The sequence below is a fragment of the Coloeus monedula genome, assembly GCF_965178545.1.
Source record: "Coloeus monedula genome assembly, chromosome: 15".
NCBI lineage: Eukaryota > Metazoa > Chordata > Aves > Passeriformes > Corvidae > Coloeus > Coloeus monedula.
In genome coordinates, this window is record NC_138795.1 from 18,231,315 (window position 1) to 18,258,403 (window position 27,089).

The window sequence follows — 27,089 nt, forward strand, 5'->3', positions numbered from 1 at the left end:
CGGGCAGGGCCTGAGCGCAGCAATTCCCCCGCACAGGAGGCAGAACTGCTGCCCTGGGCATTGCCCAGCCCTGAACATATTTTGCAGAGAGGCGGTGCAGTGTCCCTCCCCGGGACACCCCGGAGCTGTGTGGGCACAGTTCTGCGCTGTGGGACGGAGCAGGGCCCGCTCCCGCCCATCCCCTCGCTGCCGGCCCCACCCCGGCCCCGCCGCCCCTCACGGGCCCTTTAAGCGCGCGCGGGCCGTTCCGCGCAGCTCTCGCGAGACCCGCGCGCGCGCGCGCGCGAGCTCCCGCCCCGCCCCGCCGGGCGGTCCCCGGACTACGCGCCCCACAATGCCCTGCGCGCGAGCGCGGGGAGGGGCGGCGGCCAATGGCGCGGCGCCCCGCTGCCGGCTCCCCCCGGAAGTGACGTCAGGGCCCCCATGTGAGGCGATTGCAACACATGGTGCGCGGCGCGGGGGAGCGCGAGCACCGCGTGCGACGTCAGCGCCGCGCGCCGGGGGGAGCGGGCAGCGAGCGGCGGGGCCCGAGCGGCACCGGCACCGCCCGGGACACAGCCGGCCCCAGCGGCCCGCACCGCGCCGCCCGCCCGCCCCGCGCCGCCGCAGCGCCTGCAGCCGCGGGAGCAGCAGCAGCAGCAGCAGCAGGAGGAGGAGGAGGAGGAGGAGAAGATGGCGGACGATCCCAGCGCTGCCGACCGCAACGTGGAGATCTGGAAGATCAAGAAGCTCATCAAGAGCCTGGAGGCGGCCCGCGGGTGAGCGCCGGGCCCGTGAGACCGCCGCCCCGGAGCGCCGGGTGTCCCGGCTGGAGCGGGGCCGCGGCCGGGGCGCTGCCCGGGCCCGCCCGGCGCGGGGGGACGGGAGGCGCAGCCCCGGCCCGGCCCCGGGGCCCTTTCTGTGCGGCCGCGCGGGGCTCGGCGGCCGCTCGGGCCCGGGGCTCGGCGGGGAGGGCGGGCCGGGCCGTGCGGGGCGCGGAGAGGAAGCGCGACCGCGCTTCCCGCACGGGAAAAGGGAAAAGGGCCGTGGCTGCCCCGGGCTCCGCCGGCCCCGGCGCGGCCCCGCAGCTGCTCCCGCACCCGGCCCCGCACGGGGCGGTTCCCCCCGGCCCCGGCGGGGGTGGCACAGGTGCGTGTCCCCGGCCCCGCTCCCGGCCCGTCCGGCCGCTCCGTGCCAGCTGGCACCGGAGAAAGGCGGATTCCAGCCGGAGGAGACGCTCCTCTGTCCCCCGTGCAGCCTTGGGCTTCTCCCGAGGGAGCGGCTGGGCTGGGGAAGGCGGCGGGATGAGGGCAGGGAGGCAGGGGCTGAGGCAGCACTTATTCGGAGCTTCTCTTACTGACGGCTGTTTGAACTTTCTCACCCCTTCCCCTCCCAGCGAAGGTGCTCAGGTCCATTTCCCTGAAAGCAAGCTCTTCTGAAGTTTGGACACTGGGAAGTTTAAAGTCTTTGATCCAGCTTTAATCTTTGCACTTTAATTTTTTTTTCCCCCACCGGAATGTCTGTTCCTGCAGCCTGCCCCATGCCAGAGGTGCCTGTTTGAGAGGGCAGCTTGGCAGTGGCTGGTTCCATCGGTTGGGAGCCCTCTTGGGCCTGAGGAATTGTGAGACCTCAAGGTTCTGAGGCTGTAAAACAGCAAAGAAGGTCTGTGTTGGTAGACAGCCTGATAAAATAAAAATGAAGGGTCACTCCTTAGCCACCCTTGCGGCTCCAGTTTCCACAGGCTCACTGGAACAGGTGTTCCGTAGTTGGGGCACCACTGGCATTGTTCTGTGGCCCCCCAAAAGCTTGGGGCCAGCTGGCAGAGGCTGAGCTGCTGTCTTGCCATGTCCTTAATACTGCTGCTTCTTCTGTGTGTGGAGTCAGCTCGTGGATTCGTTTAGCTGGAAGCTAACCCAGGCAGGAGGGGAACCCAAGCCACAGGTCTTCCTAAATATATTTTACTCTGATTTATGATGCAGCTTTGTGGGGATAGCAGGTGGGAGAAGGGAGTGGAGAGCCTGGGCTGCCCTTCCCTGCAGCACAGTGGACTTTGGCTACCCCAGCTGATCACTGGGCTGTGCCTGTGTTTGGTGTGGGCAGCACGGGTTGTGCTCACAGGGGTCCCAGGAAATTGAAAGGGCTTGGGAAGCTCCAGGCATCCACTGGAGCTTGTGACATAGCTTTGTTCAAGAGCACTGAGGGAGCCGCTGTGGGCTTTGGAAATGTAGAGTTGGAGTTTTCTCTCTCCCTGATTCGAAGTGTGCCCAGTCCAGTGTCAGCTCTCTTGTTGTTTGGGATAGATGAGTGTTGCAGAGAAGGTTCCAGCAGGTATTGGAGAGCTCCTGAGAGAGGGGAGGCTGAAGGGCAGGTGTCTCTTTTGGTATCGGCTTCCTGGGGCCACAGCCCAGGTGTCCCCCCTGTCATCCCCTTCAGGGTTCCCTGGAACAGCTCTGCTGTGCATCATAGATGCCACAGGCACAGTTGGATCCATGTAGGGGGTTTTGCTGTGCCCCCTGGACCCAGCACATCTCCTGGATGTGGTGATGCTGCGGTCCCTTAATTTAATCTGTGCCAGCTACTAAACCAGCACCCGAGGAAGGTGATGCTGGTGCCAGCAAGTCTGCTCTGAGCAAGGTGGTGCTGGTTCTGTGTCTGCCAGTGAGTTCTAGCCAAAATTATCCTGGTTTGGGACCAGTAAGGAGAAGAGGTGCTGCAGCTTCAGCCCCCAGAAGGCTCAGGCTCCCCGGCACAGGAGGCGTGAGGCAGTGGAACAGGCTTTTCCGGCCTTTGGGAGAGTTGCTTCCTCTTCCTGTGGAGTAGGAAGACCTGTTCTGGGGTGGGTGGGTTGGGGGGCAAAGCCTTCAAACAGGGTGATGTGGAGGGCCAGGGCCTCGCTGGCGTCTCCACCTTCCCTTACTCATGTGCTCCATTAGTGACCCAGCAGCAGTGTCCCAGTTTCATGTGCTGGCTGTTCCTGCAGGGGATCAAAGGGACGGGAAATGGAGGAAGCTGGAGTCAGACATTCCCTTGGCATGTGGTGGTTGGGGCACCTCTGCTCTTATCCAGCTCTTCTGGTAAAATCTCCTTGGAGTCTGCAGGCTGTTAACAAAAGTCAAGTGAGCAGGAGAGCAAGGAAGTGCTTTTATGGATTGATGAGGAAAGGGGCAGTGCTTGGTCAGAGCACCCAGGGGAAAGATGAAAACTTCAGCTTTCCCAGAAGCTGATCAGTTGGAGGCCAGCAGGGGTAGGTCTGCCTCTCAAACTTGGAGGTAACATCCTAGCAGGAATGCCCTGTGTTATTTTCCCAGCCCTGCTAGGGAAAGCTGGCTTTGTCACTGATCTCTGTAGAAAGAGTCTGTCAATTCAAAATAATGGAAAATAATTTTTAATTTCCTGACCCCGCCTCAATACCCTGTCTCTGCTGACAGGGACTAGAAGGAGCTGTTATCTGTGTCTTACTTCCTAAACAAGAAGTTACCTCCTCCCAGCTCTTCCAAAGTTGAGTTGCAAACTGTGTGATCCTGTGCAGGGTGGCTGAGTTGGTGTTTCTGATTTGGTGAGGTGAAGGGCGGTAGCTGGGCTCTGCACAGGGTGTGAGGAGGAGCAGAGGGGCTCAGTTCAGCACTGCAGGCAATTAACCTTTGTGGCCAGAAGAAGATGGGAGTAGAAGGCTGCTCATGAGCCAGCTGTGGCCTTGTCAGAAGTTTAACCTTGCCATTCATCTCTGAGAGCTTGGAGTGCTCCGACTTTCATCAGACATCTCTGCTTCTCTCCTACTGAGGGATTCATTCTGCTTTTAGTCCACAGTTCAGTTTTGTAGGACAGATTTGGGGAAACACTGGGCCCCCCAGAAGCTGCAGCTGTGTCTTTCTCCATGGAGGCTGCAGCAGCCCAAGTAGAAGCAGCATTAGCCACTCTGTTTTTCCTTTATCCTCTCTCTCTCGGGGCTTTTCTGCTGTTGCTTCATGCAGTTTTCCAGTGTCAGTGCTAAACTGACAATCTCTCTTTGTTCCTTTGGTCTCTGCAGTTCTGAATAGTTAGCTGGGCTACGGGCAGAGTTTTCTGCTAATCTAAGCTGTAAATGCTTGGCAAAATCAAGTATCAGCAACAACAAGCAGACCTGAGATGCCACATCCGAATCATATTTGGAAACTTCTCCAGCTCTTAGAAACACTTTCTTCTGCAAACACCTCTGCTTGGAAATGGCACTGCCACCTCTGTGGCCAGGTGGGCTTCCAGACCCCAGGTGAGAGTGCAGCTGGTGCAGGATGTGGAGCTCCCTTACGATGGGAAAACTTCAGGAGCCTGCTCTCTTGAGACATCTCCCCTGCCCTGAGCTTGCTCCGTTGGGAACAGTAGCCCTTTTTGGTTATTTTACTGGAACAGGAAAAGAGGAGGTGAAGATCGAGGTGTCTCTGAAGGCACTGCCTGCAAACACAACTGAGGCTGATGTGTGGAAGAACATTTTTCCAAATTACGTGCTCTGGAAGGCAGGTCAAACAAGGCCAGTGCAGAAACGAAGTCTGAACGAGTAACTTATTCTAGTTGTAACTGGAAGAAATGTTTCAAAGTTGGACGAGGGAGAAATGGCAAGAGAAGGGGAAGTCTTGGTGTCTCCAGAGCCTTGGGAAAGCAAAGTGATGCAGTTCCTGCCTGGGTTTGGATTCTGCCATGTTGAGACTTAGATCTAATATATGGGAGAAACAAAAAGTGAGAGAAACAAAGTCACCAGGAAGGATGGAGGCCTGGAAATACGTGGGAATTCCTGCAAAGAGAGACACAGTTCTGCTTGAGTTCCTGGAAAATGAAACAGTTCTGCTCGAGGGCGGGCAAGCTCACCTGTTGCTTACAGAAAAGATTTGCCCAGCTTGTGTTGCAGAAAGCATCGTTTGCAGATGGGTTCTCTTGCAGTCTGTCCAGAGTCTTGCTGGTCCTGATGGAAAAGCCCAGCCTTGGAATTAGGCACAAGCTGCTGCTGTTTCCCAGCCTCGTGGAACAGGAGCAGGAGGCTGCGCTTCTCCACACCTTGCTCTGGGATGCTGCTGCTCTGGGACCAGGCAGCTGGCAGGGCTGAGGTGTGTTTGGACAACCTGGTGGTTCTGGGCAGTGAGGTAGTCTTGGCCTGTTCCGCTGTGAGGGTGGTGGGCCTTTGCAGACGTGGCCTGAGAGCCCACCTTGCTGTGAGTTGGTGCCACAGTGGGGAGAGCTGTGCAGCACCACTGCTGGGGGTGGTCAGGGATGACTGGGGTCAGTGGCAGGTGTGTCCTGTACAAGTTTGCCTTGTTCCCAAGTTCTTGTGAGCAAAGGCCTGGAAACCGTGGTGCTGGGGTTCTCTGCTGCTGCCTCAGGGAGCTGTATTTCCCACCTGAATTAGGCAGAGCTCCTGCAGCACTCTCCTGTGGGTGGATTGTTCTGCTGGTGGTGCTGAAGGTGGAGTTGTGCTGGGATGACTGTGGGACAATAGCATAGCTGTGTTAACTCCAGTGTGGATTCTCCTGCTCCATACAGGACACAGCACAGCAGATTTAGGGTGTGCTCTTGCTTCAGTGAGTGTGACACCACCGCCATGCCCAGGCAGGTACCAGAGCAGCTCTCTTGGCTTGAGGGGTGTCATACACCCAGAGGAGCATTCAGTGAGGTCTGTCAGCACTGTGACTGCTGTCTGGCTGCACTGCTAGAGATGTGTGGGTCCAGAGGCTCCCTCCCCTGCTCCCAGGCTGGCAGCAGATCTCTTTCCCTGCCTTCTTTATCAGGATCTGTTTGTCATTGTGGCTGTGCCTCGGATCTGAGCTGTGGGTCAGTTTAACTGTTGATACAGGAGCTATTTCTGCAGCTTTCACCTTAGGATGGGGGGTAGGATGGAGGCCTTGCCCCAGGCCTGGATGAGCTGGTCCATCTGGGAGGGGCAGAGCCGTGCCAAGGTGGTCCTTGGCTTTCCAGCTCATGCTGTGGTGTTTAGGTTGCAGGGCTGATATGTTGTGCTAGTGCCAGTCGTGGGATGGCCTTGAGGGTCTCTCCTGCAAGCTGGTGTCTGCAGTGGACCTCTCTTACAGAAAAGTCCTGCTCCAGCTGGAATTGGGCTGGGCTGTCTGTCACACAGTGGGAAATGTGAGACATGGGTGTGGGACAGGGGCTGGAGGAGGAGGGTCTGCAGAGATTGAGTGAGTTTTCTGCTTTGACTTGGTGATCTGCCACTCGTATGGAGTGTTTAGGGAAGAGGTTGTGGTTTCAGTTCTTAACCAAGGCAGATTGCTTTCTCATGCTGCCTGTGGCAGGGGGAGCTCCCAAAGGAGGTCATGTTTCTGTGAGAGATAGAGGCTATGATGTTAATACTGCCTTTTGCTTCTGGTGGTGTGAGGAGAAGGAGGAGGTGTTTGCAGAGAGGCTGGAATAGAAATAGTCCAGGGCAAAAGGGAGAGCTGAGGGCACCATGGCAGGAAACCACGTGGGATGTACAGCAGCTGCTTCCACACCATTTCCCTGCTCTGACTGTTGGGTCTCTTCAGGCTGCCAGTGTCCTCAGTGCTGGGGTAGAAGCCAAATGTGGATTTCATGTCAGCAGGGCTGATCAGACCTCTCAGGACAAAGGCAGTGTCTCTTGTGTTTTGGTGGTGCTGAGAGTGGGTGGTCTGAGAATGTGCCACATGGGAGGACAGCTGGAGCCAGGGAGATGTCCAAAGGGTTGTTGACATCCTGCTGGTTGCCTCAGTCTAATTGTTGTAAAACACTTCCTGGGCTCTCACCTGCCTGCTGTACCTGTTCCTTTTGAATTACAGCAACAGTTAGGAAGTGCTGTTTGGAGAGTACTCACGAGCAAGTGGCTGAGGAGGACCTGAGCTGGAAAAGTGGCTCCAGATCAGAACTGCAGCGAGTGTCTTGACAGCCCATGGCTGTTCAGCAGCCTGGTACCTCTTCTACAACCATGTGAATCATTAGTGAGCAGTGTGATTCATGCACAGATCATCATTCACATCGAGCTAATGAATGAGCCCCTGAGGAATGACGTGGTAGGAGATGGGAATGAGCACCTCAAAAGAGGGCAGACTTTTTTGGCTTTGTGGCAACTGGATTTCTTTTCCCCACTGTTAGCCACCTATTCCCATGTAGCTCTGGGGCATTAGCATTTTAATAAGCAAATCTGGATTTGTTTCAGTCCCTCAGTGTACATCTTGTACCCAAATGGCCCATTAGCATAATGCAACAAGTCTTTTAAACTTGGAGCATTAATAATTGGAGAAGGAGGAGGGAGGGCAGGGGAGCTGTGGCAAAACTGAGCCTCCCAGTGAGTCACAAATGTCTGAAGTGCAGAAATGTCTGTTCCACTTCCCAGTAATTGGGCATCCGGGCTTTCTGCATGAGGTCAGATGCAGCCAATAGGGCCTATTCAAAACATGCCTATGCAGTTATGTTTTGTGGTGTGTTGCCTTTGATCCAAGGATTTTGCAGAGGCATTGATTCACCTTCCCCGTGGGGTGTGCAGGATCCACTTGTGCTGATTCAGTGCTTGGGATGAAGTTGGGATCTGCTCCTGGAGCTGCACGTCTCATTCGGGATGTGGGTGCTGGTGGTGGCCTGAGCAGCAGTATCAGAGCTGGCCCCAGTTTGGGGGGATGGAGCTGGCCCCAGTTTGGGGGGATGGAGCTGCTGACGTGTCCCTCTGGGCAGGTGGTGCGTGGTGGCCCAGGGGCCACGGGCTCACTGTCACCTGCTACCTCTGCAGCCCTCAGACACACGAGAGCTGCCAAACTGTGCTGTGTGGAGGAGTAGAAGTCCGTGACCTGATTCTTGTCTCACCTCCTTTGTGTCCTGGGAGTGAGGGAAGCTGAGCTCAGGAGGCAGCTCCTGGCAGGCGGCTGGCGGCTGCTCAGCGGGAAGCACTGCCTCGCCTGACCCTGCTGAGGCTCCAGCCAGGCTTGCCTCTGCTCCTTTGCTGAAGCAGCCATTTGCTGCCTCCCTGTGGGAAGCTCTCCCTGGCTGCTGGAGCCAGGGGGTGCACTGAAGAAATGAGGCTCACTTGTGTTTTCCAGGGTGGGTTCTGGCTGGGTGCTTCTCTCCCTGGCTGGCACTCAGAGCTTGGTTGGCATCTGGAGGCCTTTCCTCTCTGAGAAGGTCAGTGGGTGAGGGTAGGAGGGCAGGATGCCTTTCCAGGACCGTCTGAGTGTCTGCCTTCAAGCTGGTTCTGGTTACATGAAGTGCTTTTTCTATCGAGTCTGCCAGCTTTACAGGAGAATGATGGACAAGATTCCTGTCTTGGGCTTTGGAGCAGGACTACAGCAGTAGAGCCTGGCATTGTGTGAGCCATGGTGGAATAGCTGCACGGTCTCACGCTGTGCAGTTAAGTGGTTTTCCTTTGTCCAGGGGAGAGGTGGCATTTAAAGGCTGCTGGAGGAATTTGGTGTCTGGGGTGCTTCTTCAGTTCAGGGGAGAGGGGGCCTCAATTGCTTCGATTAATGCTTATGCTGAAAAGGATTCCTGAAGAATGAATTGCTTGGTCTCCTAAATCTGCAAATCCTCTCCTCATAACCACCCTGCCCCCATCTTGTCCTTTTTCTCTGCTTCTGAGGTGTCAGTGGATCAGAGAGGTGATCTCTGCCTTACTTGTGCTTGGGAACTGGTCCCTTCCATATTTCATACCCTTCTTTGGATGATGTGGGAGCCTTTGAGGAATGGTGTGTGTTAATGTTGCCTTTTAGGAGCTGATCCAGAGTTCTGCTGCATGCTGGGGTGAAATGCAGGATGCCTGTGGGGGATTGTGAGGTTCTTGCTGAAATAGTGCTGTACAAAGCTCTGCCTGGCTTTTGGCTCAGCTCCACGTGAAACCTCAGAGGAGCTGTGGCGGGTCCCACTCAGCTCCCCAGGGCTGCGTGCTCTGTCAGGGGTGCAGTACTCGTGTCCTGCTCGAGCTGTGCTGGGAGCCCATGGGCTGAGCAGGAGGGGGAGTTCATCTGTTTCTGGTGGAGGCATCACAAGACATTGTTGCCTCCAAGCAGCAGTCAGGTTGAGGTGTGTTGGCTGGGTTTATTGCAGAGCATTCAGCTGATACTCTCAGAGGCAATGCAGTCTTTAGCTTCCAGGTGATGTGGCCTCTGAAGCACTGAGGAATCTTGGGCTCTTGAGATTCCCTGCTCTTTCCTAGGAGGTTTTCCAGGAAAAGTTGTGCAGCTCTTGCATCTGCTGTTGCCTTTCTGGATTTGGCATCTCGAGTGGACTTGAGCCACTTTCTGTTTGATGAAGGCTTTGTCTTATTAAAAGACATTAAGTCTTTAAAGGGCACAGCTGTGACCTGTTTGCTTCACAGCCATAATTCATAAGTTGCAGGAGCGTGTGTAGAAGCTCCCTCTGGCAAGGTCAGTGCTCTTGCACACAGGGCGGGGATGAGTGGGGAGTGTCTGATGGCCTGGCTGTTGTAAGGGAACCCAAACCAGCAATTTTGTACTCGCCTGTACCAAAGGACACTCCCTTTCTGTAGCACTGCATTCAACATCTCTGCTCAGATGCAGCATCAATACCCCTCAGATATTCTTTACTCACATCACTGATTTTGTGGACTGTGCCCTGAACTTAGTCCTTCACTGAAGTACCACGTGCCTGCAGCGCTGCGGATGTTGGTTCAGAAGCAGCTCTTTGGGTGTGCCTGATGGAGTTCTGCCTTGGGTTACACAGATATTGCTGGCATCTGTCCTGCAGCTGGCTGTGCAGGGAACTCATTTAGCCATCATACTACTTGGGTAGCCTTGGCTGTCCGGGCAGCTTGGGCTCCTTGAGCTCCTCCTCTAGTATGTTGTGCCTGCCCAGTAATCCAGAGTCCTGGATGGAGGAGACCAGCAGAGGTTACCTTGGGAAGGTAACATGGCTCGGAGCAGTGTGTGGCAACAGTTGTTTCATAGAAAGCTTCCCAGCTGTGGAATGTGGCTGGGATCAGATTGTGTGGGAGCTGTTTGCTCTGTGCTCCTTCCAGTCTCTGGCAGTCACACACAGGCCTCATGCTGCCCTTGGTTCCTGGGGAGAGCAGGGTGCTCATGAAGCTCTGCCCTGTGAGAATAAGCCCATTTTGTGTCCTAGGGCATGACTGCCCTCCCTTGCCTCTGTATCCCACATTCCACAGTGTGCTGTTAGTGTGAAATATTTCACTGTGGAACAGCTACGGCTCAGCTGCTGTTTGTCAGGTCTCCTCTGATACCACAGGGCAGGCCAGTCGCTGCTATTTATATAGCAGTCTGTGAAATTAGTGCTCTCCCGTGCCAGCACATAGCCCAAATTGCAGGAGACAGGTTGACTGACTGCTCCTCCTCACAGTGCTGGTGGTTGTCTGCCAGGTGGAGGGGAGCTGTGGTTGGTGCTGCTGGTTTGGTGTGTGGGGTGGGGCAGTGCAGGACCCATTTCGGTGGCACAACACTGTGTAAGGTGGTAGGAGCCTTTTGGAAAACCCCTACATCACTTTCTAGTACCAGCTGAAAGCTGAAGGTCTGAAGATCTGCTCAGCTGTTCCTTCTGGTGGCAGGAGAGTAGAAATGTGATGACAAAGGCCTGCAGGTGGAGATGGTCACCCAGAGCAGGAGGCTCCTCTGGCAGCTGTCGTGGAAAGCAGCCAGGGGGGTGCACGTGGCAGCCATCCCAGATGGGTGCAGTGCCTGCTTTGTGCACTCAGCTCCTGCTCTGGTGCCTCCCTCGTGCTGGAGCACAGAGCACGTCCACAGAGGGCCCCGCTCCTGGTACCGAGCGTGGCGTGGGCTGGGAACGGGGATCCAGCTGGTGCCAGCGTCCTCTGGGCCATCCCTGCTCCTGGAGGGGACCCAGCGGTTGTCCTGGTCTGCACACACAGCACACGGAGGGGCTGTTGGGTGATCCCTCCTTTCCTTGCAGGGACAGGAGCTGCTTGGGTGCCACAGCAGCTGCTTGCAGGAAGAGTGGCACGGCTGTCCCCTCCAGCTTTTTGGGACTGGGTTAGTGGTGATTCAGCGCTGCCCACTCGCTGTGATCACTTGTCAGCAGTTGCTCTGAGGTCTCTCTGTGTCTGTGAAAGCTGTTTCATGGCACAGTTGTCTGAAATTCCAACTGTAGTAACATTGGAATTTTAATAATAGAAAGGCTGTCCGATCCACAAACCTTGATTTTCTGAAGAACTTGCTGTCTCCAGAGAGTGAAATGTGCTTATTTTTGCTTCCCCTCTTCCGTCAAACAGCCCTCTGGCAGGCTGTAGGAGAAAGCCAGAGCCCACCTGCTGTGGTGTGGGAAAGCTGGAGCCTTGATCCTCATTTTCTCTCCTAGAGATAGCTAATGCTGCTCATGGCAGGGGGTGATAAATCTGAGCTAATAGTCCGTTCCTCGCAGGGCTGGCAGTACCCACAGTGCAGGCAGGGCAGGCCTTCTGCCTTTCCAAGCTGGCACTGAACTGCCCCCTTGGTTCTTTGTGGTGTGTGGGCTGGTGCTTGTCATGCTCCTGATTGTTTCCTCTGCCTCTGTCCCCTGAGCAGTGGCACTCGTTGTGCTGCTGCCATGGGCCAGGGTGCTGCTCCCCTCCAGAGCAAACATCTCGGAGCATCCTGCCCTCGGGTGGCACTGGCAGCTCTTTGGCCAGAACAGGGACAGCAGCTGGCTGGAGCTGCTGCAAGCCCCTGGCTCAGCTCAGTCTGACAGCATCAGCTCCCAGCTGCTCTGGTGGAACTTGGGTGTGCTGAGCTGGGGGGAAACTGTAGCAGTGCTGTGAAATCGGGGTGTAGTCTGGATCCTTCCGGAGTGCTGTGGGTGATTCAGGGAAGACCTAGCTCCTGGCATGTTTGACCCCGAGCTGCCAGTGTGAGCAGCGCCCCTGGTCTGGGTAAAGCACTTGGTTGTGCCCGCTTTTGGGAGGCCTTAGGATGGTTGTGGGGAAATTCCTTACCTCATTCCCAGGTACGTGTACTCTGGAACCCTCAGCTCCAGAGGGGACGGTGGGATTTGCAGAAATACCTTTTATCTTGTTGAGGCTGCAAAGACCCAGAGGAGACCTGGAAATTGTCTTACTCTGCAGAGTAACCTATTTTTTCTGAGTGTTTTTGAACAGCAGCTTTCTTAGAAACTCTTCGCTGCCTTTTGTCTCCTTGGGGTGAATTTAGCAGATGCACCACAGGGTTTTTTAGACCCTGCCATGCTGCATTAGGGTACATACAGGTACAAGCTTGCTTTGAGAGCAGAAAGCTGCTCTTCCCTGGTCGGATAACAAGGTGTTGGCAGTGTGTGAGGGAGTTCTGCAGCCACCCTGAGTGCTGGTGCCCATCTGCTTCAGCTGGTGTCTTGCTGGTCTCAGTCTTTGGTTGTCTGGTGGTTTAGTGACCCCTTGGGGTGCTGGGTACCTGGGGACATGGTGACATGCTGGCTTCTTCCTTGTGCTCGAGGCCTCCAGCAGCCTGGGTGCCATGAGGTGCTCCCCTGGCAAGCTGCATGCCAGCTATTTTGCTGGATTCTGCAGGAATTGGTTAGAGCCTGAAATAGCTTTGGCTGTGTGAGCAGTGGTGCAGCATGCCAAAGCCAAGGGGTGCACTTGATGTTGGTAGGGCAAGGTGCTTTTGGATACAAATCCAGCCTGGAATTCGCTGAAGGATTGGCCCAGGCACAGCGGTGTGCTGTGTTGAACCAGCTGGAGATTTAAATGAGCAGGAGTGCTTCCTCTGAGAGACCCTTTTCATTTGTTTGCAGTAATAAATCACCAGGGCTTGGTGTTCCCTGGGGTGGGGTGTTCCGAAGGAGCAGTGCTGTGACCCTGCCTGGTGGGCAAGGTGCTGTGTGTAGGATAAATAATCCCCAGTTCCAGTGGTCCCAGTAGGATCCAGTGGGTGCTCAGTGCTGGCACCAGTGTTTGTGGGGCAGTGGAACACAGCACAAGGCCAGGGCTGGCATCTGAGGGGTGACTTGCATTTGAAAACTGAAGGGAGCTTTACAAATGACTTTGTACTGAAGAATTGCTCTTGGCAGTGCACGCCCAGCCTTCCTCCTTGCTGTGCACAAAGCTGGTGAGGTGTCTGGACAGTCAGCCCTGTGAGGAGCAGCTGGGGGGGCTCATCTTGGAGAAGAGGAGGCTTGGGGGGACCTTCTTTCTCTCTGCAAATTCCTGTAAGGAGTTTGTAGGTGGGGGGGATCAGCCTCTTCTTCCAGGCAGCTTGTGACAGGACTCGCTCCCTGCTCTTCGCCCTCTGTCCTCAATTCAGGAAAAACTGTATGAAATCTCCTCTTAGCAGGAGAGCCATGGAGTGCCCAAGGGGCATAACAGTCCCCCTCCCACGTGCCACACTGGGATGCCCTTAGGTGATGCAGGAAGTTGGGTGTGATGGGCAGAGCTTTCTAATCTCTGGGAAGTCTTAGGACTTTCTTCTTTCAGAGGAGGGGATAACTCAGGAGTGCTGCTTTCAGAAAAGTGGGGAAGAGCTGCTTTCATTCTGATCAGCCTCTTCCTCAAAGGAGCCTGCTGGGAATGATAGCCATTATCTCTCCCCGAAGGCTGGTGCCATTCACTGGGGTAGCTAACTGCTTTAATTGAGTGGGATATGGAGTATTCTTGGCTGGGGTGACCTGGAAGCCTGAGAGCTGTCAGCGTGGCTCAGAGCTCCTCCTGGGAGTAACGCGGGCGAGAGCCGCTTTGTGACTTTCTCGACTGGTGTGTATGGGGAGCTCGGATGTTAAAACCAATTAGTTGTCTTTAAGGTCAGGGACTTATTTGACCTACCAGCCTCTGCTTCAACTTGGCCTGGATTGAGGATCTTTGGGAGAGGGCTGCACAACTTTTGTAAGGAGGCTAATGAAGTGGTGCTTTTTAAAGCACTTCCCTGCTGCCTCTGCAGCCCAAACACTTGAGCAGGACGCTGGTGCGTGACAGCCTGGAACAGCAGCAAGCAGGAGCTGGGTTCGGCTCTTCCTCCCGTAGGAAATATAAGAGAGCAAAACCCTGGGGTTTGGTGTCTGAAAAGCACTTTGCTGGCTCTCTGACTCAGAATCCTGAGAAGAGGCTTTTTCACAGAGCTTAGCTGGTTTGCCCTTGAGAGGGCTGGAGGATACGATGAGGGATTTGATTTTTATGCTGTTACTCTAGCGGGAAGTGTGAGGTCTGGGTTAAATCTGAGACAGTGCAGAGGCAGCACTTCAGACATCTGGGATGCTTTAATGGCAAATGGGAGGTACCTGCTGGAAGGCAAATGGGAACTTCCCCAATTTTCCTTTTGGCTTTGGATGGATTTGAACCACAAGGCGGCTTTAGGGATTAAGATTTCTGTAGGACTCACCCCAAAGCCCTAGGAAAAACGAATATCAAACTTATTTTCTTTTAATTTACGCCTGTTCTGTGATTTGTGGGGTCTTATCTCCTGACTCTGTGCCTGGGGTTGGTGCTGGTGAAGCAGCAGTGTGTGCTTAGCACAGTTCAGTTAAAGCAGCTGCCAGAGCTGATGAGCTGCTCTGGGGAGAAAAGTGATAGTAGGAAAGCAGAAAAAACTCACTGTGACAAAGGGATCCTTCCAGTTCAGTTTTCTGTATTAATCTGAGGAAAACAACATGTTAAGGCAGCACTTGGGCTGCTCGGTGCTCCAGCTGTCTGAGAACAAATGGAGTGGGCTTTAAGATGTCCTTAAAGTATGTGGCTGCATTGTTTTAAATAATCTCTGCTGGGAGCTGCTTCCATTCCTTCTGCTCGCAGCCCTTGGTCTGTACATGTGTTCTTTCTTCCCAGAGCAGTATCCCAGAGTAAACTAGCAGCTTCTGGAGGACTTGCTTGGTAGAGGCTGAGCACTGAAGAGAGCCTATTTTGTTTTCTTGTCTTTTCTCTCCCATAATTGTCCAGCAGAAGGGGAATTACACCAGCAGCAGTGAAGAAACATCTTTGGGGGAGGGAGGAGAGACCTGTGTACATGGAACATGGTGTGAGGGTGCTTGTTGCTCTGCTGCCTGCTCACATCCCTTTTTTCCCTCCCCAGCAATGGTACCAGCATGATCTCGTTGATCATTCCCCCCAAAGACCAGATCTCGCGAGTGGCAAAAATGTTAGCGGACGAGTTTGGCACTGCCTCCAACATAAAGTCAAGAGTGAATCGCCTTTCAGTACTGGGAGCCATTACATCTGTACAGCAAAGACTGAAACTCTATAACAAAGGTAACTTCTAGCTTGTATGGATGCTGGCACACTTCCCTTTCTTGGAAGCAGCCTTAAGTTCCTGCACTATGCAGTTTTCTGCTAATCAAATCTGTTGGCCTGTGCTGCTGTTTTGCACTGATATTCCAGGTATGTTGCCCTTGGATAGCTACTTCAGGGGTGGACTTTGGGACTAGAAGAGTAAGGTGGTCCTTGTCTTTAATGAGTGGGCTCATGATTCTGTTCTTAGTGCTGACTCTGCTAGACGTGGCCAGATTTAAGTGCTGTGTATTCTGCAGTAGTTCATTTGCACTAAAGCAGTGATTTTCTATCAAGCAGAAACTTCTGTGTGCCTTATGCATGGCATGAGCAGCTGCCGTCATTTTGGGGGGGAGCAGACCCAGGTGAGATGAGCCCTGGAAGAGTTCATTGTTACTGCCTTTGCACCAACCCCTGGCCTTCCCTGGGATGGTCACTCTGTAAATCCCTGTGTGGGACCAGCAAAGCCTCAGGGCTGCTCAGCCTTTCTCTGGGTGCTGTGAGCTTGCAAGCTCATGGGTTTAACAGGCAGGTGCATGTCTGCTGCAGGTGCACTAAATGAGTTTGTTTTCCACTGTAGAGGGAATGAGGTGGGGAAAAGGGAAAATTAAAAGTTTGGGAACTTGAATTTCAACTCTGCTATGAGTCTCAAGGGCTGGCAGTCAGTTTTTGATGGGTACAGCTTGCTACGTTCCTTAGTGATCTAAACCTGCATTGTGTCGTTTGTAGTACCTCCAAATGGTCTGGTTGTTTACTGTGGAACAATTGTGACAGAAGAAGGAAAAGAGAAGAAAGTCAACATTGACTTTGAACCTTTCAAACCAATCAATACGTCGTTGTATTTGTGTGACAACAAATTCCACACGGAGGTAAGGACTCACCTATTTGCAGGAACCAAGGTCTGGGCACAACCTTGGTGTGCTTGAGCCTGGAGAGCAGCAGGAACATGCCCTGGGGAGGCCACTGGATGGCTTGGGACTTGCCAGAGATGGGGGATGCCTGCTGGAAGGAGCTGAGAGGCTGCCCAGCTCCTCCCACAGCTGAGTTTGTGTGACCCACAGACAGGAGCTCCTCTCTGTAGCTGGAGGAAGGGTGTTCTTAACCACAGAGGCCCATAGATCTTATTCCAAGCCAGGCTTTAAAATACTGCCAAGATACTATCAGTGTTGCCAGTCTTGGCTATCAGATGTGTTAACTGAGAGCCTGGATGGAGAACTGGTGTGTGCCTAATCTGTCTGGGGGGAAGTGGGATTATTTTTATCCAACATCTAATTAAGTTAAATGAATGGTTTGAGGCATATTTAAAGAAATGTGGATTATAGCAGCCAGTGTGTTGCCTCTGAGTCTGTTTTGGCTCTGGCAGGTACAGAGGTCTCCATGTTTGCAGTGCCCCTCACATGTTCCCCACGATAAATGTGTGGCCTGAGACTTAATTGCCTGTTGTCAACCCGTGTGACGTGGGCTTGACAGGCCCTCCAGTGATGTAGTTCTGCTTGTCTGCTGGGGTCTGTGGAGATGTGATCCATGAGTGGCTTCCAGAGGGCGGGAGTGCAGCAGGGACTGGTGTGCTTGTTGCACAGGTGAGGTCCATCCCTACTACTCTGTCTCCCCCCAAAGGATGAAATCCCAACACGTCCTTGACCTCCCAGGAATAAAAACCTGTGCACAGGCACAGGTCTGGAGTTCTGCTGGGTCCATGTGTCTGTAGATGAGTGAAAGCAAGAGGCAAATAAGAGAATTCAGTAGAGAGCCAGGATGCCAAGCCCAGGACGTGTTTGTCCCTGCTGCTGTGGGCAGTGGGAGGGTGCTGAGTTTCTTCCTGTCCTGCCAAGAGATGGATTTGTTGGGTCTCCTCAGCAGCTGCTGCCTCGGGGCACTGATTCAACACACAAGTGCCCAGCAGGCTGTTCCAGGAGCAGCTGCACAGCCACTGGTGCTGTTGTGTGGCACTGCTCAGTGAGAGTGGCAGTGACCTGAGTGGAGTCTGGGAATTGCTGCTCCTGCTGATGGGATCACTGCCAGCACCTCCCTCCACGGGCTCTGTGCACTCCCCTGTCTGTGGAGTGTGGGGTTATTTCGCTTGGGATTGCCTGCAGTGCAGGGTCAGCTGGAGCTGTAGCAGCCTGCTGGGGGCTGTGAGCACTGGGCTCTGGCTTTGTCCCTCTCTCTGGCTGTAGAGCTGAGCTGACAGCCAGGGCAGCTGCTTGGGGCACCCACAGGTTTCCTGGGAAAGTGAGGGCGTGTGAAGGAGCAGGAGAGGGAGGTGATCTTCACCTTTGGGCTAAAGCTGCAGAGAGGAAGCTCAGTGCAGGCTGAAGGAACAGAAGAAAGGCAATAGTCCCATCTTGGTGCTGGACAGGTCACACAGTGCAGGCGCTGACAGAGCTGATCAGGGGCACTGAGGGAATCACTGATCATTGGTGCTGTATTAAAATAAAGGGAATTGGGAGTGTCAGAGCTGTAGTCATCTGCTGCCTGGCAGGAGCATGTGATAAGATTTCCTGTAGATATTTTATGGCCTGTGTGAAACTGAAGTAACTCCCCCAGGGGGCTGTGAGCCCTGATGTGTGTCTGAGGGGTAGGATTTACAGTGACTTATTTTGATACCTTGGCTGGAGCATTCATTCCAGTCACACGTTTAGCTTGGCTCTGTCCCAGTTAAATAGATTGCAGTGTAATATGCCACTTCCTCCTCTCATTCATCCCACTGCTGAGGAATTAATACAGAATATTTATTTTGGCCAGGAGATTCCATTAAACCTTAGCCTCTGTTTCTTCTAAGCTTGAGAGCTGCAGCCTGGGTTGTGTGGATTTTGGAAGAGGATGACTGATGGGTTTTATCCTTTCAGTTCAGCCCAGTAATCAGGCTGACAGCCCTGCAGGCAGCTCAAGGTCCCGTGCAGTAACCCAGCACCATCACTTTCAGTGTTAAACTGGTGACTTCAAGCAATCTGGAGTTTTGACAAGTTCCCCATCCTACTGATGTGGTTTTGCCAGCCAGAAAGGATTCTGGCTATTGCTTTTTTGGGCATGTGTAAGCGAGCAGGAGTGTGTGTGTGTGCTGGATGTCTCTGCCCACTCAGACAGCCCTTGGGGGAACAGCAGCTGAGAGATTGCCTCGAGAAAGGAGTGCTGAGTTTGGGTGCTTGTGGATGCCCCAGGGCTGGGCAGGAGATTGGGCAAAATCAACTCAAAAGCCTTGATACTGCTCAGTGCTTTGGTTGGTCAGCTTAAATGACCATATGCCTTCTCTAAAGGGAGGAAAATTGAAAGATAACTTCATTTTGCAGCAAATGTTCTGGCTATCTTCTCCACAGCCAGTTATGCACAGAACAATTATTGCTGCTGCTACTTGTGCTCTGTAAGGCTGAATTTGCCACAGGCATTGTAGATTTATTTCATCATTCTGCCTGTGGGATTTGAAGTCAGCGGGTGCAGCAGACCAGTGGTTGTGGTAGGGAGGCTGTGTCAGTGCTCTGGAGTACAAAACTGAACTGACAGTGAACTGAGCTAGTTCTCCTTTCCTGGCTGGAATGCCAGAATCATCCTCCAGCTGTGCCAGCCAGAGCGGAGAGGCCGCCTCAGAGAGGTGGGATCCATTTCACTTCACACTCTCCAGAGCCCTTCTCTGGGGTTTTGCTGTCACACCTGCCCATGACCTCAGGTGGGGAACTGGCAAAGCTGGGAAGTCGTGATCAGAATTAAACTTGGGTTTCCTTTGTGCTCTTGACAGTGTCGTGTGGGATGGGATTATGTAGGGAAGAAATTTTTCCCTGGGAGGGTGGGCAGGCCCTGGCACAGGGTGCCCAGAGCAGCTGTGGCTGCCCCTGGATCCCTGGAAGTGTCCAAGGCCAGGCTGGACATTGGGGCTTGGAGCAGCCTGGGATGGTGGAAGGTGTCCCTGCCCATAGCCAGGGAGTGGAATGGGATGAGCTTTAGGGTCCCTTCCCACCCAAACAACTCTGGGATTCTGTAGTGATCTGGAATAGTTACAACTCCTGAGTGTGCTGCTTTTCCTCTAGTTCATTTATAAAACAATAGCTGTGAGCTGAGACTGCTGGAGCTGTGCTGTCTCTGGTGCCCTGTGTGAGCCATGCCGCACCCTGACAGCCTCACTCTCTGTTCCAGGCCCTCACAGCGCTGCTCTCCGACGACAGCAAGTTTGGCTTTATTGTAATAGATGGGAGTGGGGCACTCTTCGGAACTCTCCAAGGAAACACGCGAGAAGTGCTGCACAAATTCACTGTGGATCTTCCAAAGAAGCATGGTAACACACTAGCCTGTCTCTGCTGAGTGCAGCAGCCTGTCCTGGGGTGGGATGTGAGGGTGGAAGTGGGGAACTTGGCCTGTGGGGGGTTTAGCTCTGCTCAAGTCTGTGCTCCCTTGGAATCTGACAGTAAAGCCTCCAGTCTGAGCCTTCTGTCAGAATTAATGAATCACAGTAATATGCAGTTGATCTTAGAAGTGGCACTTTTTATTTCTTGCTGCATTTGACCCTTTATTTGGTTTTGGGACAGTTCTAACTAAATATTAGTAGCACAAGTAGTAATCCCACTCGATGGAGTCATTCAGGTTTGATGTGCTGGTGGTGTGGGCACACCACAGCGAGGAGGAGCGAGCTGCTCTCTGCAGGAAGCCCGGGGCCTAATGGAGCAAGGAAAATTTGAGTTCCACTCTGTGGTGCTGTGTTGTAGCCAGCCACTGATGAGTTCAGCAAATTGTCTGCTGGTTACTCCTGGCCTACTGTCCTTTGTAGAGTGGATGGGACAAAATGAAATAAAAACTGCCCCCAGTGAGGTTGTGCAGCAGAGACTGCTGGGCTGTGCTGCGTCAGCAGTGTTTGAGGCAGTGTACAAAGAGATGGCTTCTAATGAAGGTGCAGGAGAGAGAATGTGCTCAGATGTTCAATTTCTGCAGAGTTGTGAGTCTTTATAGCAAGAAAAGAAACATTTTCCTCTGTGGAGAAAAATCTGGTGGAAATGAACCCTCTTTATTCCCTGAGTGTTCCATGAGAGCCCCTGCCTGGGCTCGTGGCAAACGTAATTCAGGAGGCTGCAGCTGCTCTTGGCTTTGGTTATTCCGGGCCAGCTGTGTCCTAAGGATGCTCCTGGGATGCAGTGGGTTCCCCATGGCTGCCCCATCCCCCCTGCAGGCAGAGGAGGTCAGTCTGCCCTGCGCTTCGCCCGCCTGCGCATGGAGAAGCGGCACAACTACGTGCGGAAGGTGGCCGAGACAGCCGTGCAGCTCTTCATCTCCGGGGACAAGGTCAACGTGGCTGGGCTCGTCCTAGCTGGATCAGCTGACTTCAAAACTGAATTAAGTCAATCTGACATGTTTGATCAGGTGAGTGGCCTTTCCTGAGCATACCCAAGTGTTTAAGTGTCAGTGGTGACGTGGTGATTGTAGCAGGAGCTCTGATACGAGATGCTCCTCAAGAGGAATGTGACTCTGGTGTCCCAAGAGATTTGATTAAAAATGTGATGTATCCAAAGAGGTCTCCCTTTCCTAATACCTCTTGCAAGGAGCTGAGAACTCCTTTTCTTAAAACAGGGCTAATAAGAAATCTGTCCTCCCTGGTTTGAAACTGGCATTCCCATTCTTCGTGTTCCCAAATCTAAAGCAGAACCTTTACTGCAATTAAACTCCAGTAAAGCTAATCTGTGGTTCAATACTGTGCATTCAGAGGTCCCTCTGCCTCAGGTGAAGTGCAGTAATGAGTGCAGTGACCCCATGGCAGGGTGAGGAGTCTGACAGCCCTGCTCTGGAGTGGATTTATGTTTTCATGTCTCCTCCTTCTCTCGTTCAGCGGTTGCAATCCAAAGTGCTCAAACTAGTTGACATTTCATATGGAGGAGAAAATGGCTTCAATCAAGCAATTGAGTTGTCAACTGAGGTCCTCTCCAATGTGAAATTCATCCAAGAGAAAAAACTAATAGGTACGTGATGCCCTGCAGCCTCCTCCCGAGCCAGGCGTGTGGCACTGAGTGTGCTGGTCTTGCCCTTACCCTCCTGGCAGAGCTCTGGTGCTGCCCCAGCCCTGCCATCCTGGCTGAGAGTGTGAGGTTCTTTTTGTCACCTGGACACCTCAGGTGCTGGTGGGGGGGGTTTGGTTGGTTTCTTTTTCCCCACCAGATTTCTTGGACTTTCTCTGTCCCTCCATCAGAGAACACCTTAGCTCCAGGCCTTCTGGTGGCAGCTGCTTTTCCCAGTTGCTTGCATTCAGATGAAGCTTGTTTGAAGTGTGGGTGCTGTGCTGAGTGCTCATGGCAGGCTCTCTGTGCCCTGCAGGACGATACTTCGACGAGATCAGCCAGGACACGGGGAAGTACTGCTTTGGTGTGGAAGATACATTAAAAGCTTTGGAAATGGGAGCAGTAGAGATCCTGATAGTCTATGAAAACCTGGATATCATGAGATACGTCCTGCACTGCCAAGGCACGGAGGGTACGTGGTGCTCTGGGACACTGAAGGTCTCAGGGTTGAACACCTGAGGTGCCTCACTGGGATGGGTTTGCTGGAGGAGCTCCCTGAGGGGGTCTGATCACAGGAGTGTTCTGCGGGCAGGTCCTGACCTGCAGCTTCCCAGCCCCTGTGGGGGAAAAGCTGGAACGAGCAGGGTTCCAGTGCACAGAGGGAACTGCAGTGCCAGGGGGCACTTGGGCACAGGGCCAGCCTGGATCCTGCTTCAGCTGTGTCAGTGTGGTGCCAGAGGGGAGACTGAGGTGACGTTGTGGCCACAAACACAATACCTCTGCCTACAGGCAGCCCCCATGCCTGCAGCAGGACCTGTCCCTCTCTGTGGTGGCTCTGCAGCTGCTCTCTGCTGCTGTGCCCTGTTGGGTTGCCCACAGAGCTTCAGAGAGGAGGGAAGGCAGTGGCAGTGCCCAGACCCTCTGCTGCTGGCTGTGCTTAGTCTCCTGCTGTCTTAAAACTGCATCTTGTAGCCTTATCCAAACTAATACTATTATTTTTTCTCCCTTCTCAGAGGAGAAGATCCTGTATTTGACACCAGAGCAAGAGAAGGATAAATCCCACTTCACAGATAAGGAGGTATTTCAGCTTTGGGGCTTCTGGCTTTGTTCTCAGTGTGTTGGTGCAGAGCTCTGGACACCTGGGCTTAGTTTGTCCCAAGCACCTGAGCACAGGGACCTTCTGGCCCTCAGTGACACCTCAGGCTGGTAGCCTGTGGCTCCTCCTGTGTGACCCCTGGATCCGACACCTGCTTTCCTCCAGTCTTCCCTGCTGCCAATCCCAAGGTTGTGTAAATGGGCAGTGTGGGGTCTTTGGCCACCACCAAAGCATCACCTACAGGGGTTTGGTAGCCACCGTGCAGGCTGAGGCCCTGAACCATTGCTCCCTGCTCGCGGGGCACTGATTTGGTTGTGCAGGACCACTGCGAGGTCAGAAATGGTGACATGGATCAGGTGCCAAGAGGATGTTTGCTTTGGGATGTATTTGACATGTGGAACTGTCATTTGCTGCCTGAGTTCCCTGCCTGTGCAGGTCAAACAGCCCTCGTGGACCAGGGCTCTGTTACTTTGCAGAGTAAACTGGGAAAAAAGTGTCCCTTGCCAAAAGCGTGGGCATCTGTCCCCCATGGGTTGTGTGGGGGCTGTTTCCAGCTGCCTTCCCTCCTGGAGGGGGATTGGCAGTCCCTGCTGTGCATGGAGGGTTTGCAGTGTTACCTGCACTGATGCATTTCTATTTCACAACAATCACTTCACCTTCTGCTTAGAACATGGTGCCTTTTGGCTCTGTGCTTGCATGGATCAGTGCTCCTGCCTGAGAGCAGGGCCTGCTGGACGAGTGGGGCTGGAATCCCTGCAGGGTGCAGAGCAAGTCTGAATGAGCAGTGAAACTGAGACCTAGTGTGAGGTGACCCTGGAGCAGAAGAATCAAGGCAGTTTTTTCTCCTGCTTCTGCACTAAATTCCATATTAGAGGCCCAAAACACTGTCAGTGATTAATTTTGTAGCACCAGGAGCCTTGTGGCTGTGCCAGCCCTTGCCTGGTACAGTTGAGTCAAGAACACTTCCACCAGGAAGGTTCCTGTGGAGCGTGGGGGCTGCTGTCCCTGCTAGGGCTGACAAAGCCATGGAGCCAGCTTTGGGGGGGTTTTCTCAGTACTGAATACACAGTGACTATAACAAGTTTTATTATTTATTTCTCCCTTCCAATGTCTCCACAGACTGGGCAGGAACACGAACTCATAGAAAGTATGCCCCTCCTGGAGTGGTTTGCAAACAACTACAAGAAATTTGGAGCAACATTGGAAATTGTTACAGACAAATCACAAGAAGGATCCCAATTTGTGAAAGGATTTGGAGGAATTGGAGGTAAACTGCAAGAGGAAAACGTGTTTGGTTTTTTTTTTTAGTGGTTGGTTTGACAATCTGGTGCCAACACGAGTGGGATTAATCTTATTGCAGTTAGTCATGGAACCAGTTCAAGAACCAGTTGTCTTCACCAGGGTAGATTCATTCCCTGTCCAGCAGGATGATGGCCCATGTTGGGCCCTGTTGCTTTCCAGCTGTGCTCCTCGATCCCTGTGTCCTCTGCAGTGCTCAGGGATGGGCTTGTCCCCCTGTCCAGCTGCTGGAGCTCAGGAGGGCCCTGAGCTGCCTGGCTCTGTCTCTGCACAGTGATTTGGTGGCAGCTCCTGCCCTGCCCTGTTAGAGATGGGGCTCTGACCACCCTCGGCCCTGTTCCTGCAGCACTTGGAGCTGTTGCTCATCTCTCAGAGCTTTCCTGTACTTCTCTCCCTGATCTTCTGCTTCTTTCCAAAGAAAAGTATTTTTAGTCCAGCCTCTGGAGCAGTGAGGCCTCTGAAAGGCAGTCCTGCTCTGGAGCTCACTGACATCAGCCACGCCTGGCAGAGGTGCAGGTGGCTCCTGTGCCAGTCTTACAAATCCTGGGCAGGTAGAGCCAAACCTGCAGTGCTCTGTCCTGCCCAGGCAGGGATTGCAGGACAGAGCTGTGCCACTGGCTGTGCTCAGCTTTGATGAGCGTGAACCAGGGATGAGTGCACTGTAAAGAGGAATTTCTAGGGCCCAGAGAACACCAGCTGGGAAGAAACGAGCTTGGATTGTTTGGCTCCATAAGGAGCAATAGATTTCTAAGTTTTCAGGGTTTGTAATTCCAGGAGTCTCTCATTTGCAGCCAGATCCAGCCTCTTTGCATGGTGGGATCCTCTTTGCTCCCATGCTCTGTAGGCTGGAAAGGAAGTATCCTTGAAAATCTCCTTCACCTCAGTAAATGATTCCAGGGATACAGGATTTCCAGAACCCTGGGTTGGTGTTTGGGGTGGGAAAACAGCCCCTAAATCCTGCTTTTACTCCATTGTGAAAGTGTCTGCAGTGCCAGCTGCCCCCTGGGTTTAACTGCCAGGCCTTGGTCTGAGCAGTGACACTGGGACCAGTGACCTGCTACTGGTGCTTTTTGGAGATGCAGCCCTAGAGCAGGCTCAGCTTTTCCAGGAGGAAGCTGGCCTGGCTGGGCAGGTGGGTGTTGCTGCCTTTGGGCAATAATTCCCCGTGGCATTTCTGACTCCAGCTCCTGCCTGCTGCCAGGCCTCAGCGTGGGCACGGCGGGGAAGCTCTGGACGTGCAGGGCTGGGGAGGCTGCTCAGTGCCTGTGGGAATGCTGGGGAGGCTAAAGGCTGTTTCTTTGGCAGGTATCTTGCGGTACCGAGTGGACTTCCAGGGCATGGAATACCAAGGAGGAGACGATGAATTTTTTGACCTTGATGACTACTAGGTAGTCGAGCTGGGTCCGGCAACACGTGCCTCGCCCCTCCAGCATCCAACCCAAGGAGCAAACTCATGGTGGAAAACACAACAGATCCCTGCCTTAGAATTGGAACATTTCCAGAACTTGATCCACGAGCATTTGGATTTAAGAAAGCAAAACCCTACACTTTGATTTGTCATAGTGTCAGTACAGCAGCAAACTACTAAGTTCCTATATGCCACTTTGGACTAATTTAAAAAGAATCCCAGTTTTTACTTTTACTCAATGGTGAAATTGGTTGCTCTTGTATTTTATGGAAATGATTTTTTTAACCTTCATGATACATTAACTGCTGTAAACCTCTTCCTTCCAAAATTAATAGAAGTAAGATCCTACTGGTTTGTCTCTTTATACTTTGATTGGGGAAATCAATTGCTGCATTTGGCAGCGCCGTGACCCATTTACATGGCATTCTCAGCTTAGCCTGCAGAAGAAATGGAACGAGGTTGGAGCCATAATTCTCTTCAAAAGCTTGAGGAGGCACTGACCTGAGTGCTGGTTCATTACATGTGGCTTGCAAATTCTGATGGTTTGGGGAGGCTCACCAGCCAAACGTGCTTTAATCTATTTGCAGAAACACTGCTCTTACAAACTAGGAAATGCACTTCATGGATTGCAATGAGAAAATGCTGCTGGAGTCTTGGGCTTAATTTGGATTTGAGCAGTGCAGCCTTCAGGAATTTATTTTTTTTTTCAGTCTTGACAAAAATAAACATGAGATTTCAGTGAAGTAAGGTACACTTGGCTTTTTGTTCCTCAGTAAGTTTTTCTTTTTGCTTTAGGACTGCGTAAGGTTTCCTTGATTATGTGAATTTGAGCCCACAGGTCTTTAATGGAAGTGGGTGTTTGACAGGAATACTGAGTCAGTGGAGTGAAGGCTGAATTAGTGCTGGGAGTGTGGAATATTTGATTCTGATCTGTGGAGCACTGGCACAGCCCCTGGGAACGCCCAGCTCCCAGCACTGAGCAGTGTCTGTCCTGTGGGGATGTGCCCTTCCAGGGGTAAAGGATCACCTCTGGGCCATCCCAGACTGCCGAGGCTTTGTGTCCTGCCTGTTCCATCCATAGAGCCAGGGAGCTCATCCTTGGGGCGTGTCCAGCCTGCTGGTGACACTCTGGGGGTCAGGGGGCCGTCCAGGCCAGGGGGCAGTGGCACCAGGCCAGGTCCTGCCCCGAAGGGAGCAGTGGCACAGCTCCGGTCCTGCTCAGGTCCTGCTCCCTCCCTGGGGGCTCTCCCAGCGTCGCTCCCGGTGCTTCCCTCAGGAGCAGCTCCTGTTCCAGCTGCAAACCTTTGCCTCTTGTCCTGGTTCACTTGAACAGAGGGAGCTTCTCTTCAAATTTCTGCCACACTGTTGTTTGAGGTCCAAAATTCCTGTCCTTGTGAGCAATACCATTTGTCCCCCTGGTCCCTAACCTGGCCGGCGGCTTTGCTGCCGTCCTCACATCCAAGCTGGAATCTCTCCCGGGAGGTGGGGCTGGGTCTGCTCAGGGCTGAGCACAGCCCTGGCCCTCACAGCAGTATGTTCTGGATTTTGCCATTGTAAATGGGTCTAATGTGACATGACAAGACCACAAAAATTGGATGTAAATTTACATTTTTGAATATACTGCTTGTTGTTTCACATGATACATTAGGGTATGCAGCTCCTTTTTGTAGTTTTTATTTTTACTATTTAAGTTTGGAAATGATGCCAAATTTTTGTATTTCTTTAATCAATGTGTTCTCTTCAGTGATATATATTGCATTATATATTGATGTGTATATCAATATATACTGATATGTATTACACTTACACAAGCAAACACACTCAACGGGGGTGGGAGATCCCGGCCTTCGCATACTATATAGCCTCTGCAGAGAGATCCCAAGCAGTGATATCTTGGTGTTGTGATGTACAGAAATGGAGAAGAGTATTAAACCATATTTAAGAATATAGTACAGACTCCTGCTTTGTTTTCTTTAGTCCAGGAAACTCCAGCTTTTTGCTCTCAGCTCGGTGCCAGCTTCAGGGCTGGAGGTTGGAGGCAGCTCTTTTGCAGCTTGGTTTGTGTTTCTGGATGTGTTTCCCCCTGTGCTGGCCCTGCTGAGGCCCCACCTCAAATCCTGTGTCCAGTTCTGGCCCCTCACTGCAACAAGGACACTGAGGCACTGGAGCGTGTCCAGGGCAGGGAACGGAGCTGGGAAGGGG

At 53.0% G+C, this 27,089-nt stretch overlaps 1 protein-coding gene across 1 annotated transcript; it reads left to right on the forward strand.

Moving 5' to 3' along the window:
* Nucleotides 1-471: 471 nt before the first annotated feature.
* ETF1 (eukaryotic translation termination factor 1) lies at nucleotides 472-25,640 on the forward strand. Its single transcript, XM_082291282.1, has 10 exons — nucleotides 472-758; nucleotides 14,919-15,094; nucleotides 15,842-15,981; nucleotides 19,241-19,379; nucleotides 20,265-20,455; nucleotides 20,919-21,048; nucleotides 21,401-21,556; nucleotides 22,098-22,162; nucleotides 23,300-23,447; nucleotides 24,785-25,640. The coding sequence occupies exons 1-10, from the start codon at nucleotides 673-675 to the stop codon at nucleotides 24,865-24,867; spliced, it is 1,314 nt and encodes a 437-aa protein (XP_082147408.1). The 5' UTR covers nucleotides 472-672; the 3' UTR covers nucleotides 24,868-25,640.
* The last annotated feature ends 1,449 nt before the right edge of the window (nucleotides 25,641-27,089 follow it).

Coding starts and splice junctions, on each gene's coding strand:
- ETF1 (XM_082291282.1), top strand. CDS start 673: ATGGCGGACGATCCCAGCGCTGCCGACCGCAACGTGGAGATCTGGAAG. Junction 20,456..20,918: donor AATCTGACATGTTTGATCAG/GTGAGTGGCCTT, acceptor TCTCTCGTTCAG/CGGTTGCAATCCAAAGTGCT. Junction 23,448..24,784: donor AGGATTTGGAGGAATTGGAG/GTAAACTGCAAG, acceptor TTTCTTTGGCAG/GTATCTTGCGGTACCGAGTG.